Here is an 18,227-nt window from a genome sequence, read left to right as displayed (position 1 = left end):
TTTTAAAATTAAGTTTTTATCACACAGTAAATATACAAATACAGTTTACTGGTTTTAAAAAAAAGATTCTGTAGATAAAGGCAAATTCCTTCTTTTAAAGCTTTTTTAGCTTATTCCATAGGCTTGATGTAAAGGAGATTTTTATGTATGGCTCAATACAGGTGAAAAGGTCCTCGCCGTGTGAAGTTTCCTCATTGCCATTACCTTTAGAGGGCACTACAGCAGCACTAATAGGCTTTCTGACCTGGCAGGGGCCTTTAGGTGAAAGCTACCTCACACATTCTAGTACCTTGCAGAGAGGGTGAAAAACCAACCCAAAATTGCCATGCTGGATGGGCCAGTTAGGCACTTCACACACAGCAAAGAATAAAGCTAGATGGTTTAACAGATAGATTATAAGGGGGGCCCCCAATCATGTGGGGAACATAAATTAGAATAACATGTTTTTCACTTTCAGTAGGAAGTACAGCAGTGTGAGTGGAGCCCTCATTTATGGAAGCATGGTGAAGAAGGAACGCGGTTACCATGTCACGTGGCAGGAAGCCTTGTGTGTGGAAAGACCCTGAGGCTGGGATTCGGGATGGTGTCCAGCTCCCAGTTCTGGCTTTTACTAGCTGTGCAGTCTTATATAAAAACTCAATTTCTTTCTGTTTTCTTGTCTCTCAAATGGGTAAACTTCATTTTATGAAGCACTTTGAAACATCTAAAGTACTTATATAGATACGATCATATTATAAAATGAAGAGAAGCAAAAGCACTGATTAAGTAAAAACTAATGGCTTATTAATGATGATTTATGTTGGACTTACTCTTAGAAATGTTGCCCATTTGTGGAAAAGTAGGTAGAGTCTGCAGCTGCGTCACATGCTGCTTTATGTGTAAATACACAATTGTCTTGTATATATCACCACGTGCATGATTGTACATGTTAAAACATGATTTCACATGTGTTGCAGAGAAGAAATGACTCCCCTCGGGGATGGAGACATTTGGAGCTTGTGTCCCCTTCTATCCATGAAACCTGGAGAGTATTCCTACTTTAGCCCCCGAACCATGTCGATGTGGGCTGGCCCGGATCACTGGCGCTTTAGACTCCGGCACAAACGTATGTACTTCTAGATGGAACTCTAAGAAGAGATAGTGCAGATGACCAGCCAGTCAGCAGTTCAGCCTAGGAAGGGAAATGCCAGTCCCTGTCTTGTACCTCCTGACAAGCTGTAGAAATACACAGATAAGCAGCCTCCTGGTTGGACAGTCAGTTGGCCTGGCCTGGGATGAGGGATCAGTTAAGACTGAAGCCTCTGAGTGGGAAGAGTGAGTGCCCAGAGTCAGGAGAGCTGGCCTGTGACTTTGTCCTGACCCCAGCACCCATGTGACTTCAAACAGTGGCTAGAGGTGGGAATGCGCCCCCAGGCTCCAGAGGGGCGTGCGAGTTACTGCACCGGCAGCACTCCGCAGCCCTCTGAAGTGCTGTGCCAGTGTTAAATGTTTGCATTCTCTCTTTGAAAAGAAGTGATTAATTAGCATATCTTTTTAGTATTGTTTTCTTGTCAAAAACACAAATTATAGGGATAAATATTAGGTGTATGATTTGCCTTTCCTAGTGCTGTTATGATGCTCAGACACAAATGCTGCCTTGTAGTTGGTAAGGCTGTCAAGTGATCTTGCAAGATGAGTAAATAGGCCACAGAAGTGAGCAGTGTTGAATCTGTGTTCATTTCTGCAGAAGATACTACCTCGCAATCAGAGAACAGAAAGAAGAGCACAAAGAAGGATTTTGAAATCGACTTTGACGATGATATTGACTTTGATGTATATTTTCGAAAAACAAAGGTTTGTGCTGGATTTATTATCATTTGTGCTTCTTAAATTACTCTTTGCACTCCTCTTTCCCTTTTAGATGTGGTTTTTAAAAATTCATTATAAATTTAACTCAGAGTAAATGGATGGCTTCATTCTCCCTCAATCCCTGGAGGAATTAAGAAATAGTCCCAAACTCAGTGGCAGAGAGAATCAATATGAATAAGGTCTAAGAGAATCAATCCTTTACACAGAAGTAGGAAGATCAGTGCTGCTCAAACCCTTCCCAAGCTCCTTCCAAAAAAAAAAAAAAAAAAAGTATATATATATATACCATTTTTATTAAAGATGCCTAAAAACTACCCCTTTTTTTTTTTTTTAATTAATAGGCTGCTACTGTTCTGACCAAGTCCACTTTGGAGAACCAGAATTGGAGAGCCACAACTCTCCCTACAGATTTCCACTATGAGACTGAAAATCTTGTCCAGCTGCATCTCAAACCAGGCACCAGGGTAAGGCTGTTCTTAGGTTCCTTGAGGTCATGTTGTTGTTGAACCTGTTCTTAGCATCAGAGGTATCAAGTGGCGGGTAGTGTGATTGTCAGTGCCCTTCAGGAGAAGGAGAACACGTGAGGAGGACTTCATGTTAGCCCAGGGGAGTTACCGGGAGATTGCCTGGGTAAGGCAGAGCCGGAGGGAAAAACTCACAGGACAGATGCACACTCAAGACTTGGAAATGCCTCACCTGGTTGGACTGCTGGACACTCTGGCCTACTTGCCGAAATGCAAGGGGGATAAACAACCTTTTGTCAAGGCTTTTACAAGCTGTTAGTTATTTCTTGATTCTTTCACTTTCTCATGATAGTTGTGGATTTACTAGCCAGGTGCTTTCCCCAGCCCACATTGCCTCCCCATGATCAAGGTGTAGATGTGAGCCCACTGTGACATGCAGGGCGACGTAGGTGCCAGTCCTCGGGGGCTCCGTAGCGCTGCACAGCCTGCCTGCGCTCCTTCCATGACTGTTCAGGTGAGCTCTCTAGACTAGCCAGTGTGCACCCCAGTCGCTATTCACTTCATTTGCCTGTGGCCCCTCTGGTGGTGCTAAGCAGCAAGAGGGTGTTCCCGCTGCCAGGGTAACCAGGCAGTGGGTCATGCTAAGTTCTGTTTTATCTGGACCCTCTACTCATTTGCATTCCTGGTTGTTTTAATCTTGTGGTGTCAAGTATACAAACAGTCTACAGTTTCCTCTTCCTTATTTTGCCTGTTTCTCCACAAGGCTTAATGATATGTATACAGTTCCCTGAATTCACTGATATCTCACATTCTGTTTTTATAATCCAACACTCATAATTTTCTTTATAATCAACACTGTTCAATTAGCAAAAATACTCTTAAAAATGCAGAAAGAACTAATGTACTGTTACATGTCAATTATACCTCAATTTTAAAAAAGAAAAAAATGCAGAAAGATACAAAGTTGCAGCAGTAGTAGCAACTGTGGTCGTGGTTCAGTATCGAGTAGATGCCAGCAGCTGCTTGCTGTAATCGGAAAATAAAGCCCTGGGGCGGAGGAGCACAGCCAGGCTGCTGGGGAGCTGAAGGGAGCCGGTAGGGCACTTCCGCCAAGCCCCGCCCAACTCCAGCTGCTTTCCGTGGCCACAAGCCACCTCCTCCTTCCTCAGGCCCTCACTATGAACACTGAAGAATGTGGCTTAGGTGGTAATTTGCATATTCCGATGTGAAGGTGGTAGAAAGTCATTTGATCCTTGCACTCCAGGAGTTTTCTGTGTCTTGTGTGGGTTTTTTTCCATAATGTTTCTTATAGAGGAAGGAACTCCTGCTTCTGCTTATCCACAGGGACAAATTTCCCTGCGTGTGTAGTAGGGCAGCCCGGCAGCAGGACCCCGAGATTCCTCACCTCGTCCTTCCAGTAGAGCTACACTAGGACAATGGCTAGTAAACACTGGAAAGTAAACACTGGACTATTAAGCACTCAGTCTGGCTAGAGACTATACAGGTCAACCACCCATCCAGTTTAATATCTTAAAGGGTGATTCTAATAGCAACCAGCCAATACATGAGGGGGGTCACATGCCCTTCCTGAAACATTTCTTGTAGACTATGGACAATTTAGAGTGTGTCCAGAGGAGAGTATTATTCTAAATGGAGAGGGATCTAGAAATTGTGTCATATGAAGGAAAGTGGAAGAAAGTGGGCATTTCTTAATAAATATCTATTGTTTATTTTTGGATTTGTAATACAAAACCATTGAGGGGTTTTGGGGGGCTATTTTGGAGTATATATTTATATTAAAATATTCAATGTGCTTCTGTAAACTGTACACACCTTTAATTCCATTTCCTTCACCCCAAAGACACACACCCCAGATGAGGATCACTGGCCTAAGGGCCTGCAAATCTGAAGGGCTCTGGTCGACAGGCACTCCCAAAAGAGGAGGCAGACTTGTTCTGTGAGGCCCTCAAAGGCGGAACAAGAGCCGCAGATGTGGTGACAGGGAGCAGAGCTCGGGTTTCTCCCTGTAGCTATGTGGGGAATAGTGATGGCCCAGGAATGGGACCAGCTGCCTGTGAATTAAAGTAGTGATTGAGTTTTCCGTCAGAATTCTTCAAGCAGCAACAAGTGGACTTCTTTTCAGATAGTTGTAGGTGGTTTTGTTTTTAGTGAAGGAACACTTTTTCAAATAAAGTTGTGTGCAGACCTAATTGCAAACCAGCTGCTCTGGTGTATTTGGATGGATGGCGGCTCGGAGCCCTGCTGCCCTGGGCTTGCTCTAGAGTGGAGCTGTGTGGTTAGTTGGAAGTTGGCTGGATTAGATGACCTCTCAGGGCCCTTATAACCCTAATGTTCTGGGACATGATCGTAGGAACTAAGGTTATCTCCCCAGCCTAGTTTACTAGCTGCTTTTCTAGAAATTGCTTTCTGCAGTTGTTTTTTCCTTCATTCTAGTTACTTAAGATGGCCCAAGGCCAGAGGGCAGGGACCGAGCACTGTGAAGAAATTGAAGACTATGATTACAACAACCCTAATGACACCTCCAACTTTTGCCCTGGATTACAGGTAAACGGGGCAAGCGCTCCGTCCTCTCTTCGAAGCAGCAGAGTGTTTCTCTCCTGCTTCCCTTCTCGCCCCTCCTGTATGGCAGATGGCTAGAGGGAATTCTGAATCAGGCGGGGGCTTGCGGAGGCTTGCCCTGCCCCAGGCATCAGAGAACTGAGCAGAGCTGAGGCAACAGCCAGAACCTTGGCCTGCCTTACTCTAAGCTCTGTACGCAGGAAAAGAGTGGACATACTCCAGTAAACCGTCAACATGCGGATGGAGTCTTGAGCCTGTACAAAGCACTTATCTTGGCTCTTTTGGGATTTCAAAGGAAAAGAAACACTCTTCTTACTCTTACGAGCTAATATTTTTTGGCTGGGGAGACATAGCACGTAGACATGTGAAGACGGTTGTGTCCTAATGGGGAAAAAGAAAGTGTAGAGGGTGGATCTCAGGGGACCAGGTTTGTAGCTCTGATTTTGGTTCTCACATTGTGAACTTGTACAAACTACTCCCCATCTTTAGAACTTAGACTAAATAATCTCAAAATCCCTTCTATGACTCTATGAATGAGATGGCAGATGGAAATATAACAGAAAGGGGGGAAATATTAGGCCCCATCTGTGTCCCTGCAAGTGAGGAGAAGGGAAAGAATTGGAAGAATAGATTATTCACCTTATTTTCTTGCTTGGAAGAGAATTAGGTTGTTACATTTTAGTAAAAATCCAGACTGGCCTCTTGAGCAGTGCTCCTCAAGCTCAGTAGGCCTAAGAGTCACCCAGAGAGCCTGTTAACCGGTTCCTGGGCCCCACCCCAGAGACCTGGTCTGTCCTGCTGGGCTCAGTCCAGGAGTGACTTTCTCACCGGCTCCCAGCAGGACCCCTGCTTGTGGCCAGCCGACAGGTCACATCTCTGGTGTTTCAGGAGTGCTTTCTGTAAAATGAAATCCTAAATCCATTAGAAGCAGAGGGACACTGGCTGTTGTGATTACTGAATTCCTTTTAGCTCTCACTCCAGAGGGCTCAGTTAACAGACGCCTCTCTAGTAGGGTGCATGTGCAACAGGAAGATGACTAGAGGACCTAGAAGTCCATTCTAGGTTTGACTCAGTGTCACGAACTCTCAGGTGCTCTGCTCTTGCTGTGTACAGAATCTGTGTCAAGGATATTTCTAAGCCCCCCAAACAGCTCTGCCGAGAACTTGAAGAGCTATTTCCTTGCTCAGGCTGCTGACAGTGATTATGAAGAGTCAGATGACTTATTTGTGGGACCAGCTGGGACCTTTGACCATTCTGGCCATCCCCCTACGGCAACACAAGACAACGATGACGCGCCTGATGTCCAAGGATTAGATATCACCACTTACGGGGAGTCAAATCTGGTAGCTGAGCCCCAGAAGGTAAAGAGGAAGCCAAGAATTATATCTGATATTGTTTGCCTGAGATCTGTTTAATTTGTATCTCTCATGAGAGTCACATTGGTCTGAGCTTGATTGTTTTCCTTCTCGATTTTAACCCATTGCTCTATAAGTGGCTCAATTCATTCATTCATTCATTCATTTATGTATTTATTTATTTATGGCTGTGTTGGGTCTTTGTTGCTGCGCACAGGCTTTCACTAGTTGTGATGAGCAGGGGCTATTCTTCGTTGCAGTGCGTGGGCTTCTCATTGCAGTGGCTTCTCTTGTTGTGGAGCACGGGCTCTAGGCGCAGTCTTCAGTAGTTGTGGCTCGCAGGCTCTAGAGTGCAGGCTCAGTAGTTATGGCGCATGAGCTTAGTTGCTGTGCGGCATGTGGGATCTTGCCGGACCAGGGATCAAACGCGTGTCCCCTGCATTGGCAGGTGGATTCTTAACCACTGCGCCACTGGACTAATTATGCTAATTGTGTTTGTGTGGAACTAGCCATCTCTCCAAAGATTGTGATAAGCCACATGACTAGGGGTGAGCCGGTCACACAAGCAAACCGTGTGAATGAAGGGTGCAGGCAGAGAAAATGGGTTTCTATGCTGGTTGGGTAAGGCTAGCTATTTGGCTCTGGAAAATCTTGGCCAGATTCAACTCATATTAAATGATCATACATCAAGCATCTATTCCCTACCAAGTGACAGGCTTGGTGCTTTCATATATATTTGATTCACTTATCTCTTACACTGGAATTCCAGGATATCCTTAACGAAGACTGTACTTGATCAAAAATAAATTAGATTGAAATGAGGGACTCTGTGTATGTCCAAAGAAAGCTCTATAACTTTGTGGTATAAACTAGATTTTTTCATTATTTGAACTCCAGACTTTCTTTTTACAAAGAGCTGGTGGTAAATGCCTCTTTCTTCTGCTTAGTTTTACTCGTTACATACCTATTTCAGGTAAATAAAATTGAAATTCAGTATGCTAAGGCTGCCAAAAAGATGGACATGAAGAAGTTGAAGCAGAGCATGTGGAGTTTGCTGACGGAGATCCCCAAGCAGGCGGATGCAGAGGTAATGGGTTCCACTCATTCTGTAGGTGCCCAGCATGGAGGAGGGTGCGGCTTGTGTCTGAGCTCCTAGATCAGTAGCGCTAATGTGGAAAGCATTCATTCAAAAATACAAGAAAGACATCACACCTCTGAAATGAACCAAGTATATGAACAGGCAGGCCACACAAAAGGTGATACAGATGGTAAACTAGGGTATGGGACATTACTCAACCTTGCTCGTAATCAAAAAATACAAATGACAGCATCTTTATGCTGCTTTAAAATAACAGCTTTAGCAATTAAACAACATTTTTCAGTATGGAGTTAGAGGAAGAACTGGAGTACTTATTCGCTGCTGGCGCAAATTAAGTTGATAAATAACCCTTTTGGAAAGCAGCTTCTAACATCTCAGGTCCCCAAAAATGTTTAAGCTCTTTGATCTAATAATTCTGATTTGGGAAAGTAGGAAAGTAGTTATATATATTATGTATACATATATATGTATATATATGATGCTGTCAAATTGTCTCTCCTTTAGAGCAAAGTGAAACCCTGATTAACTTGTTCCAAATAAATGGAACTCTCTGGTTAACTAGAATCCTTCCATCTCCTCTTCTAGACTTCTGCTCAGAGAATGTTCTGAGCTTTCCAAACTCAACACATTCTATTATACCTTCCCCTGCTGGTTGAGAAGTGAAAATGCATGATTTGATTAAGGACCCTGAGCTGTAGTCTTGGATGTCAGATAAAGCTTCAGTCATATTCATAAGGTTTTATCAATTAAAGTGGGATGGGATGCAAATATAAGAGAAATGTACTTTTTAAAGAGTAGGAAGAGAGTTCTGTTTAACCTTTGAATTTAAATGACTCATAATACCCTGTCCTCCAGGGATTCTGGTTAATATAGGTTTATTTAAACAAACAACTCTTTATTATGACAATATTCAAAAGTAGAGAGAAAATAGTATAATCAATGACCACTTCAATGCCCATTATCAATGTTTCATCTATATTATCACCCAGTCCTGTCCGCCCGCCCACCCCCCACCCCCGTCGATGTCAGTGTTAGGGTCTAGGGCTGAGGCACTGGGTCCCTCTATGGATCCTTTTTCTTCAAAATGTACCGAAGAAATTGTTTTGGTTTCATTCTGATGTAGGCTTTTCTTTTTAGAGATACAGCTTTATAAGCTTATGTTGCTCTCTCGAAAGTAAACTGGGCCCAGTCTGATCTCTGAGTGTCCTTTCTTCTGTCAGGCAAACCACAGAGAAAATGGAGAAGCAGGGGACCCAGTACAGGTGGCTGACAAGAAGCTCAGTGGGCTCACAAAGGACCTGCAGAAGAGGTGCTTGCCAACAGACCCCTCCCCTCCCCCTCTCCTCCCCCCTCCCCTCCCCCTCTCCTCCCCCTCCCCTCCCCTCCCCCTCCCCTCCCCCTCCTCTCCCCCTCTCCCCTGCCCCTCTCCCCTCCCCCCCTTCCTCCTCCCCCTTCCCCTCTTCCCCCCGAGCCCCCTCCTCCTCCAAGCCCCAGCTGAGGGAGCGCCAGCCCAGGCTGTTGGTATGACAGACCCCTCTGTACACGGACCTGCCACTTTCACACTTCTCACAGTTTTTCTGTTTCTTCTCTGCATTGATAAATGAGTTAATGTAGCCCACCTTTAAAAAGGCATTTTTCTGCACCAGTGGCTGGAATGGAACAGGAAATATTTTATTTCCTAATAAGAAACTGGAAAAACCTGCTTCTAAAAGGCATCTGAAATGTTTCTTTATTTCTCATTAGTTTATTCACTGACCATGCGTATTCATACTTGATGAAAGAGCCTTTGTTCCTCAAATTGCAGTAACAGCTAAATACTTACTAGCCTCTTTGTTTTACAGCCTGCCTCCCCTTATGGCTCAGAACCTCTCCATACCTCTGGCCTTTGCGTGTCTCCTACATTTAGCCAATGAAAAGGTGGGTAAATCTGGTAAGCGTGGGCGTGTTCTCTGTGTCAACCTACTGGAGCTTTTTATTATTCATGGGCGGCCTCATAGGACATCTTAAATACAGAAACTTATGTAGTACCTTCAACCCAGAGCATTAACCAGACACCTAAAAATAACTTAGAAAAAGGCCAACAGGTATGATTAGAAATGAAAATTAGGAGGAGGACCCAAATGGGAAAATTTTAGATGCTGAAATTGTGATCTTTCAGTTCCCACCTTGAAACATAAGGTGCTTTTGCATCACTGGGTGTCAAAGGCTTTAAAGGCCCCATCCTGCCAGTGCCAACGTCAGGACATGCGGGAAACGTGGCAGAGAAAAGAGGGGAGAGATGAGGCTGGATGGAAACAGACGCAGGGAGAGAGCAGAGACGCAGAGGCAGCGCCAGCAATGCTGAGCCGCCATGGGCTGTGAAGGATGTCTCGGGACCAGAGACGTCTGTCGCAGGAGGGACACAGCAGGAGTGCTGACCGTGACAGTGTGCCGGCTCCTCCTCGTGCCGTGCCAGCCAACGGCTGAGCGGCCGTGGGGCAGTCACTGAGGAGCAGGCGAGACCCATCTTCTCGGGCCGGCGGACGCTTCCCGGGAGGCACCCCGGCGAGGCAGCCAGCAAGCCCGTGCATTTGGTGCTGCTTGAGACTTGGTGTCCTTTAGTGTCCCTGGCACTGTGGGCTGGGCTGTAGCATAGGCCGTGAGCATCACCAGTGCTGGGGCTAGACACGTTCAAAGTAACGCTGCTAAGCTTTTTCTTGTTGTTATAAATTTATTTGTTTTTTATTTATTTTTATTTTTGGCTGCATGGGGTCTTCGTTGCTGCGCGTGGGCTTTCTCTAGTTGCGCAAGCGGGGGCTACTCTTCATTGTGGTGTGTGGGCTACTCATCATTGCGGTGCGTGGGCTACTCATTGTGGTTTCTTGTCTTGTTGCAGAGCACGGGCTCTAGGCATGTGGGTTTCAGTAGTTGTGGCTCGCAGGCTCAGTAGTTTCGGCGCACAGGCTTAGTTGCTCCGCGGCATGTGGGATCTTCCCAGACCAGGGCTTGAACCCGTGTCCCCTGCCTTGGCAGGCGGTTTCTTAACTACTGCGCCACCAGGGTAGTCCCTGCTAAGCTTTTCTGAGTGAGGTTGGAATCTCACAGCATCCTAGTGGGCGTAGGTGCTGGTGGACTCTCCCATGGGGTGTGTTCCCCTAGCCCGCGCAGTCCCCCAAAATGTCGGGTGCCACCAAAGCTCAGAAACTTAGCCTGAGTCCAAATTCTAAGTGTTAGTGACTTCACTCAGTCACAGCAGCTGGAGGGTCAGTGCTGCCCTGGGCCGCGTGTCTCTGCTGTGAGGGAGCGGCTTTAGCGCCTCCACTCGGTTCCCGGTAGGCTGGGGCCAAGCAGACACGCAGCTGGAAAGCACGAGTGACTCCAGGCTTCACTGAGGTCCATGTGCTCTGGCTGTGGCACCACCCCGCCTCCCCCAGTGGCAGAGCCAGCTTCTCTTGCTTTGCTGTGACCAAGTCTCTCTAAGGGGCCCCAGGGGGCTCAGCATTTGAAGAATCAGGAGATGGCCCGAGACCATGAGCTGTTGGGCTGAGCTTTGGGCTATTTGAGAAGATCTGACTGGTAACACTGGCCAAGTTACCAGATAATCTGCAGGGATCTGGGGTAACTCAGAGCTTAGAGCCACCAAGAGAAATCTTACAACACCTTGTGCCAGAATGTGACCCCTTTTAGGCCTGCCTGCTCCCGGTTTTTCACTCCCATCTGGACTCGTCGTCTACCGCTCTGGTAACGAGCTCCCCCGCAGCTGTCGCCTGGGAGGTGAGGTTTGTGCTTTCCGTCTTTAGCAGGAGAGGAAGGTGCGCCACCACACCATGCCGACCTCCAGCGCCAGGCAAGGGAGTGATGGTCCTGGTGCAGTTAGTCTTCCGTGTGAGGAAGGGCTTCTGACGGCTGTTTAGTCCTGAGGGGACGGTTGCCTGGGGCTGGTGGAGGATCCAGGGGATGGGAGGCTCGGGGAGGGAGTGGGAGCAGGGAAAAGGCCTGTGCAGGGATGGGAGGGAGAGCGTGGCCGTCATGGCCATCGCCAAGGGTTGAGGTTCCCGAGCAGTGAGGGAAGGGCCTGGAGAAGGTCATGCATGGCAGGGCTGACACACGTGTGCCATGGCCCCTGGTGGCCTCCCTATCACTTCCCACAGCTCCTTCCAGGGCCGAGAGCTTAGCTCTTAGACCGTTGACGGAGATTGTTCCAGAAATCAGAGCAGGCTTGCTTTTTTCCCCCTGCAGTTGGCAAGGATTTGGAACCAGCTTTTTCATGCAGATTATATTTGCTGTGAAAGTTTTACTTATAGTCATGGGACAAACCTCGTTCTTTGTAGTCACCACCTTGTTACCTCAGAGTTTGTCTTCTGATTCTTGTATCCTGTGGATACCAAAGTTCATGTGTGTTTGATCTTCCTTCAGAATCTAAAGCTGGAAGGAACTGAGGATCTTTCAGATGTTCTGGTGCGGCAGGGGGATTGAGTCCGCGGGGAGAGAAGCCCTTGCTTCCTCAGTGACCAGGATGCCTGCACTTGGTGCTTCAGTGCCGTGGGCTGGTGGCAAGGCTGCGGCTGACTGCGCTGTGTGTCTGCTGCTCTTCCCTTCTCTCCTTCACTGTCTGGGAACCAGCTGCCTGACGCTCTGTCCTTGATTAAAGTTTTCTGTTCTGTGGTGACCACCTAGGAGGGAGGAAAGGGTCCTTACTATCCTTGATTAGGCAACTGTGTCCATTCTCTGTATCCATGTATAGTTTGTCTCCTAAATTGCTCTGTTTCCATACTTTATTCTTGTAGAAAAGAATTTCCCAGTAGGCACTTGTCCTTTAACAGCTACCAAATCCATGTGTATAAAATACATCATAAGTGTGCTTATAAATGTTTATATAATGCTTAAAAATAAAATCATTTGGAATAATTTGCTTGGTAAACTATTTGAGTGCCACTACATGAGTATCAGACCTAGTCCTTATGCTCAAGGGGGATGCAGACTCGTTAGCTGGACAAGAGACCCACGTGTCAGTATAAGGCAGGAAGTGCTTAAGGGCTGAGGTGATTTGTCTTGTAGCAGAGTGGGGATTTCAAGATTGGGTCCATTGGGCCTATCAGTTCTGCTAAAGGGTGATAATAGTAAAAATTGCGAACGTTAAGTGGCTGCTAAGTACCTTCTGTGGATGACTTTTCAGCCCTCTTAGCATCCCTGCAAGGAACATAACTGTTACGGCTCCCATTTTACAGAGGAGAAACAGGTGCACAAAGGTAAAGTAATTCACATATGAGCAGACAGCTGTCAAGAGGTTGGCCTTGAACCAGGAAATCTGCTTCTAGATCTTTATTATTAGCTACTACACTATATGTGCTCAAGTCACAGGCTCAATACTTGTAGATGTTGATCCAAGTAATTCTGTCCTTGTCAGGTCCTGGGTCTCTGCCAGAGCATCCTGTCACCATTCATTGGGTAAACAGAGCTTGGATGATAGGTCAGAGGCAGTGAAGGATATAATTGGTAATTACTCCTGATAACAAAGAACTTGCTCCTAGGCCAAAAACAACACAAAACAAAAATCAATCCCTTCCCCTTAGGAATGTGCTTTCCAAATCGTGTCCAAAATATTAGCCACTCTGCTGTATTGAGAGGGTTAGACTTGTGGACATGCTTTAGCAGGAAAAGCAGTGACACTGAGTGAGAATCCATACCCTGTCCTGGACTTCCCTGGTGGCACAGTGGTTAAGAAACCACCTGCCAATGCAGAGGACACGGGTTCGAGCCCTGGTCTGGGAAGATCCCACATGCCGCGGAGCAACGAAGCCTGTGCGCCACAACTACTGAGCCTGCGCTCTAGAGCCTGCGAGCCACAATTACTGAGCCCACGTGCCACAACTGCTGAAGCCCACGCACCTAGAGCCTGTGCTCCGCAACAAGAGAAGCCACCGCAATGAGAAGCCTGCACACTGCAATGAAGAGTAGCCCCTGCTCACCGCAACTAGAGAAAGCCCGCGCACAGTAATGAAGACCCAACGCAGCTAAATAAATAAATTCACACCCTGTCCTGCTGGGGCTGAAGCCTCCAGCATCTTTTCCCAGGCCGGGGGAGTGCTGGTCCTCTTGCTCTGCTCTTATTCCCAGGATTAGAACTAGCCAAGCCCGCTCCTTCTCTCAGTCCAGCATACTTCTCCATAGTGGGGTCTGGGCAGGGGCCGAGCTGCCGATAAAAACTGGCAAGAGTGGTAACAGCTTCTTCAATGAACTCCCCTCCCCTCCACTCTGCTTCTCGCAAGCTTCTCCCTCATTTATATGGTTGCTGTGTCAGAATTCATTTGGCTGCATATAATAAAAAACCCAAATAAGTGGGTATGTGAGATAGTTTATTTCATGTAAAGTACATTAGGAGGTGGGTAGTCCAGAGCTAGTGTGGCGGTTCCATGAACTCATAAAGAGACCAAGGATCATTCCAGCTTCCTCTCTGCCATCCCTAATGTGTAACCCTCATCCTTGTGTGTCAATGTGGCTGCTGGAATCTAGCCATCACGTTATATTCTAGGCAGCAAGATAAGGGGTTGTGAGGGGAAGGCAACCATTAACCTACTTTCTGTCTACAGATTTGCCTTTTAAGGACATTTCATATAAATAAAATCATAACACAATATGTGGTCTTTTGTGACTCGCTTCTTTCACTTCAAGATTCATCTATGTTGTAGCACTTCATTCCTTTTTATGGACGAATAATATTCCACTGTATGTCTATACTGCATTTTGTTTATCCATCAGTTGCTGGACATTTAGGTTGTTTCTACTTTTTGGCTATTGGGAATAATGCTGCTATAAACATTCAAGCACGTTTTTGTATGGACATATTTTTAACTCTTGTGGATATATACCTAACAGTGGAATTGCAGGGTCATATGGTAACTCAGTTTAACCCTTTGAGGAACTACCAGGCTGTTTTCCAAACTGGCTGCACCACTTTTACATTCCCATCAGCAGTGTCCAGGTAAGTGGTCCAGTTTCTCCACATCTTTGTCAATAGTTGTTAGCAAGTCCTTTTTATTATTAGCCATCCTAGTGGGTGTGAAGTGATATCTCACTATGGTTTTGATTTGTATTTCCCTGAAGGCTAAGAATGTGTATTCATTTTTCAATCTTTTTTCTCTCTTTTCTTCAATTTGTATCAGTTTCTCTTGAAGTTACTGATTCCTCTGCCATTTCCAATCTGTTCTTGAGCCTATATAGGAAAACTTTTATTTCATTATTATAGTTTTCAGCTATAGGATTTCCATTTTAAGGTAGCTTTTATTTCTCTTTTGAGATTCCTTATTTCTTCACTGATTATATATTTTCCTTCAATTATTTGAACTTTTTTTTTTTTTTTTAATTTTTGGCTGCGTTGGGTCTTTGTTGCTGTGTACGGGCTTTCTCTAGTTGCCGTGAGCAGGGGCTTCTTATTGCTGTAGCTTCTCTTGTTACGGAGCATGAGCTCTAGGCGCATGGGCTCAGTAGTTGAGGCAGGTAGGCCCTAGAGCGCGTGGGCTTCAGTAGTTCCAGCGTGGGCTCAGTAGTTGTGCACGGGCTCTAGGGCATGCAGGCTTCAACAGTTGTGGTGCACGGGCTCAGTAGTTGTGGTGCATGGGCTTATTTGCTCTGCAGCATGTGAGATCTTCCTGGACCAGGGATCGGACCTGTGCCCCCTGCATTGGCAGGTGGATTCTTAACCACTGCGCCACCAGGGAAGTCCCTGAACATACTTTCTTTTTAACTCTTTCAACATATTTGTAAAAGCTACTTTGAAGTCTTTGCAAAATCCAACATCCAGGCCCATTTAGCATTAATTTCTATTGAATGCTCTTTTTCCTTAATATAGATTATATAATCCTGTTTCTTTGCATGTTTAGTACTTCTTGGTTGAAAAATCGGATATCATAGATAAAACGTTGTAGTGACTTTGGATTCTATCATGTTCTTCTGAAGATGCTTAGATATTTACTCAAGTAAGAGTTGGATTCAAACTGCTAACTTTGTATCCCCTATGGTATGAAGTTATTGGTATCTGTTCTTATAGCTACCCACTGTTGCTTTTAAGGCCTGATTCCGTAGGTCTTCCCTCTGCCTGCAAAGTTTAGAGATTGAACAAGGATCTGGGCAGAGATGGGATCATCCTTTCCGTGACTTCCTTGTTAGGAAAGAGATTCCCCCATCTTCGAGCTCCTCCACCCCCTCTGGGCTCTGTCCTTCCAGCCCATCCAGCTTCAGATTTTTTTCCAGGTGAGATGCAAGTAGTTGGGGAATGCACCAAGGGAAAGGAACATCAAACTCACAGCTCTTGCTCCACACAGCTCTCTCCCAAGAGTAAGCTTCTCTTCACCAGGTGTCCCCGCATAGACACCTAGCTGAACTGTCACCTGGGGAAGGCAGCTGATGCTCAAGAGTTTCTATCTTTTTTCTTCTCAGGGTCTCACACTGCCAGGATGTCTCCCTTTCAAATTCCCAGCTGCTTTCCCTAAACCTGAACTCTGAGTTCTGGCCCCTTTAGCCAATAACACACCATCTTCCACAGCCATAGCTGTTAAATCGGGCAGCTCCCTTGGGCCAGTAAACCACAAATTTGCAACGTGTACATTTTCCAGTTGCAGTGGGGGTATTTTTGTTCTGTGTTTAATTAAAAATCTCTTCTGATTAATATTGTTAAAATGGCCATGCTACCCAAAACAATCTACAGATTTAAAGCGATCCCTATCAAATTACCCATGACATTTTTCACAGAACTAGAACAAATAATTCTAAAATTTGTATGGAACCATAAAAGACCCAGAATTGCCAAAGCAATCCTGAGGAAAAAGAACAAGGCAGGAGGCATAACCCTCCCAGACTTCAGACAATACTACAAAGTTACAGTAGGCAAAACAGCATGGTATTGGCACAAAAGCAGACATATGGATCAATGGAACAGAATAGAGAGCCCAGAAATAAACCCACACACCTACAGTCAATCTTTGTCAAAGGAGGCAAGACTATACAATGGAGAGTGTGTGCTGGGAAAGCTAGACAGCCAATGTAAATAAATGAAATTAGAACACACCCTCACACCACACACAAAAATAAACTCAAAATGGATTAAAGACTTAAATATAAAACATGACACCATAAAACTCTTGGGACATAGGCAAAACATTCTCTGATGTAAAGTGAACCAATGTTTTCTTAGGATAGTCTCCCAAGGCAATAGAAATAAAAGCAAAAATAAACAAATGGGACCTAATCAAACTTACAAGCTTTTGCACAGCCAGAGGAAACCATAAACAAAACGAAAAGACAACCTACAAACTGGGCGAAAATATTTGCAAACAATGCTACTGACGAGGGCTTAATTTCCAAAATATACAAACAGTTCATACAACTCAATAACAACAACAAAAAAACCAACCCAATCAAAAAATGGGCAGAAGACCTAATTAGACATTTCTCCAGTGAAGACATACAGATGGCCAACAGGCACATGAAAAGATGCTCACCATCGCTAATTATTAAGAGAAATGCAAATTAAAACTACAGTGAGGTACCACCTCGCGTTGGTCAGAATGGCCATCATTAAAAAGTCTACAAATAAATGCTGGAGAGGGTGTGGAGAAAAGGGAACCGTCCTACACTGTTAGTGGGAATGTAAATTGGTGCAGCCACTATGGAGAACAACAGTATGGAGGTTCCCTAAAAAACTAAAACAGCATTACCATATGATCCAGCAATTTCACTCCTGTGCATATATCCAGAGAAAACTATAATATGAAAAGATACATGTACCTCAGTGTTCATTGAAGCACTATTTATAATAGCCAAGACATGGAAGCAACCTAAATGTCCATCAACAGATGAATGAATAAAGAAGATGTGGTATATATATATACAATAGAATATTACTTAGCCATAAAAAGAATGAAATGATGCCATTGCAGCAACATGGATGGACCTAGAGATTATCATCCTAAGTGAATTAAGTCAGATAAAGACAAATATATATCACATGTGGAATCTAAAAAAATGATACAGGGATTTTCCTGGTGGTCCAGTGGTTGGGGGCTCAGGTGTTCCCAATGCAGGGGGCCCAGGTTCGATCCCTGGTCAGGGAACTAGATTCCCACATGCATGCTGCAACTAAGAGTTTGCATGCCGAAACTAAAAAAGATCCCACATGCTGCAACTGAAGGATGCTGCATGCTGCAACAAAGATCCTGCACATGGCAACGAAGATCCCACGTGCTGCAACTAAGACCCGGTGCAGCCAAATACATAAATATTTTTTAAAAATTAAAAATGATACAAATGAACTTATTGACAAAACAGAAATAGACTCACAGACATTGAAAAGAAACATATGGTTACCAAAGGGGCAAGTGGGGAGAGATAAATTAGGAGTTTGGAATTAACAGATACACACTACTATATATAAAATAAACAAGGACCTACTGTATAGCACTGGAAACTATATTCAATACCTTGTAATAATGTATAATGGAAAAGAATCTGAAAAAGAATATGTGTGTGTATGTATGTATATATATATATATATATATATATATATATATATATATATATATATATGTTATATATATATCTCCAAGTCATTTTGCTGTACACCTGAAACTAACACAACATTGTAAATCAACTATTCTTCAATTAAAAAAAAAAAAAGAGAAACGTACATAGTAGTACTCAATAAATGTGTGTTGAGGGCTTCCCTGGTGGCGCAGTGGCTAAGAATCTGCCTGCCAATGCAGGAGACACGGGTTCGAGCCCTGGTCTGGGAGGATCCCACATGCCGTGGAGCAACTAAGCCCGTGTGCCACAACTACTGAAGCCCGTGCATCTAGAGCCCGTGCTCCGCAACAAGAGAAGCCACCGCAATGAGAGGCCTGCACACTG

General features: G+C 45.0%; 1 protein-coding gene across 7 annotated transcripts in view; it reads left to right on the top strand.

The window, feature by feature from the left end:
- Positions 1-12,223, top strand: part of NCAPH (non-SMC condensin I complex subunit H) — a 38,258-nt gene extending 26,035 nt beyond the window's left edge. For 2 of the 7 annotated variants that reach the window (XM_036873839.1, XM_036873838.1), the window contains exons 10-18: positions 957-1,105; positions 1,727-1,833; positions 2,190-2,312; positions 4,767-4,877; positions 6,080-6,253; positions 7,221-7,334; positions 8,567-8,655; positions 9,188-9,263; positions 11,013-12,223. In XM_036873839.1, the coding sequence (XP_036729734.1) occupies positions 957-1,105; positions 1,727-1,833; positions 2,190-2,312; positions 4,767-4,877; positions 6,080-6,253; positions 7,221-7,334; positions 8,567-8,655; positions 9,188-9,263; positions 11,013-11,228 (1,159 nt within the window). In that variant the 3' untranslated portion in view covers positions 11,229-12,223. Of the gene's footprint in view, positions 1-956; positions 1,106-1,726; positions 1,834-2,189; positions 2,313-4,766; positions 4,878-6,079; positions 6,254-7,220; positions 7,335-8,566; positions 8,656-9,187; positions 9,277-11,012 lie in introns of all 7 variants that reach the window. The other 5 variants (XM_036873840.1, XM_036873842.1, XM_036873844.1 and 2 more) reach the window with 5 other exon arrangements.
- Positions 12,224-18,227: the final 6,004 nt, after the last annotated feature.

Source organism: Balaenoptera musculus, chromosome 13 (genome assembly GCF_009873245.2).
Source record: "Balaenoptera musculus isolate JJ_BM4_2016_0621 chromosome 13, mBalMus1.pri.v3, whole genome shotgun sequence".
NCBI lineage: Eukaryota > Metazoa > Chordata > Mammalia > Artiodactyla > Balaenopteridae > Balaenoptera > Balaenoptera musculus.
This window is presented reverse-complemented; position numbering and strand designations above follow the sequence as displayed.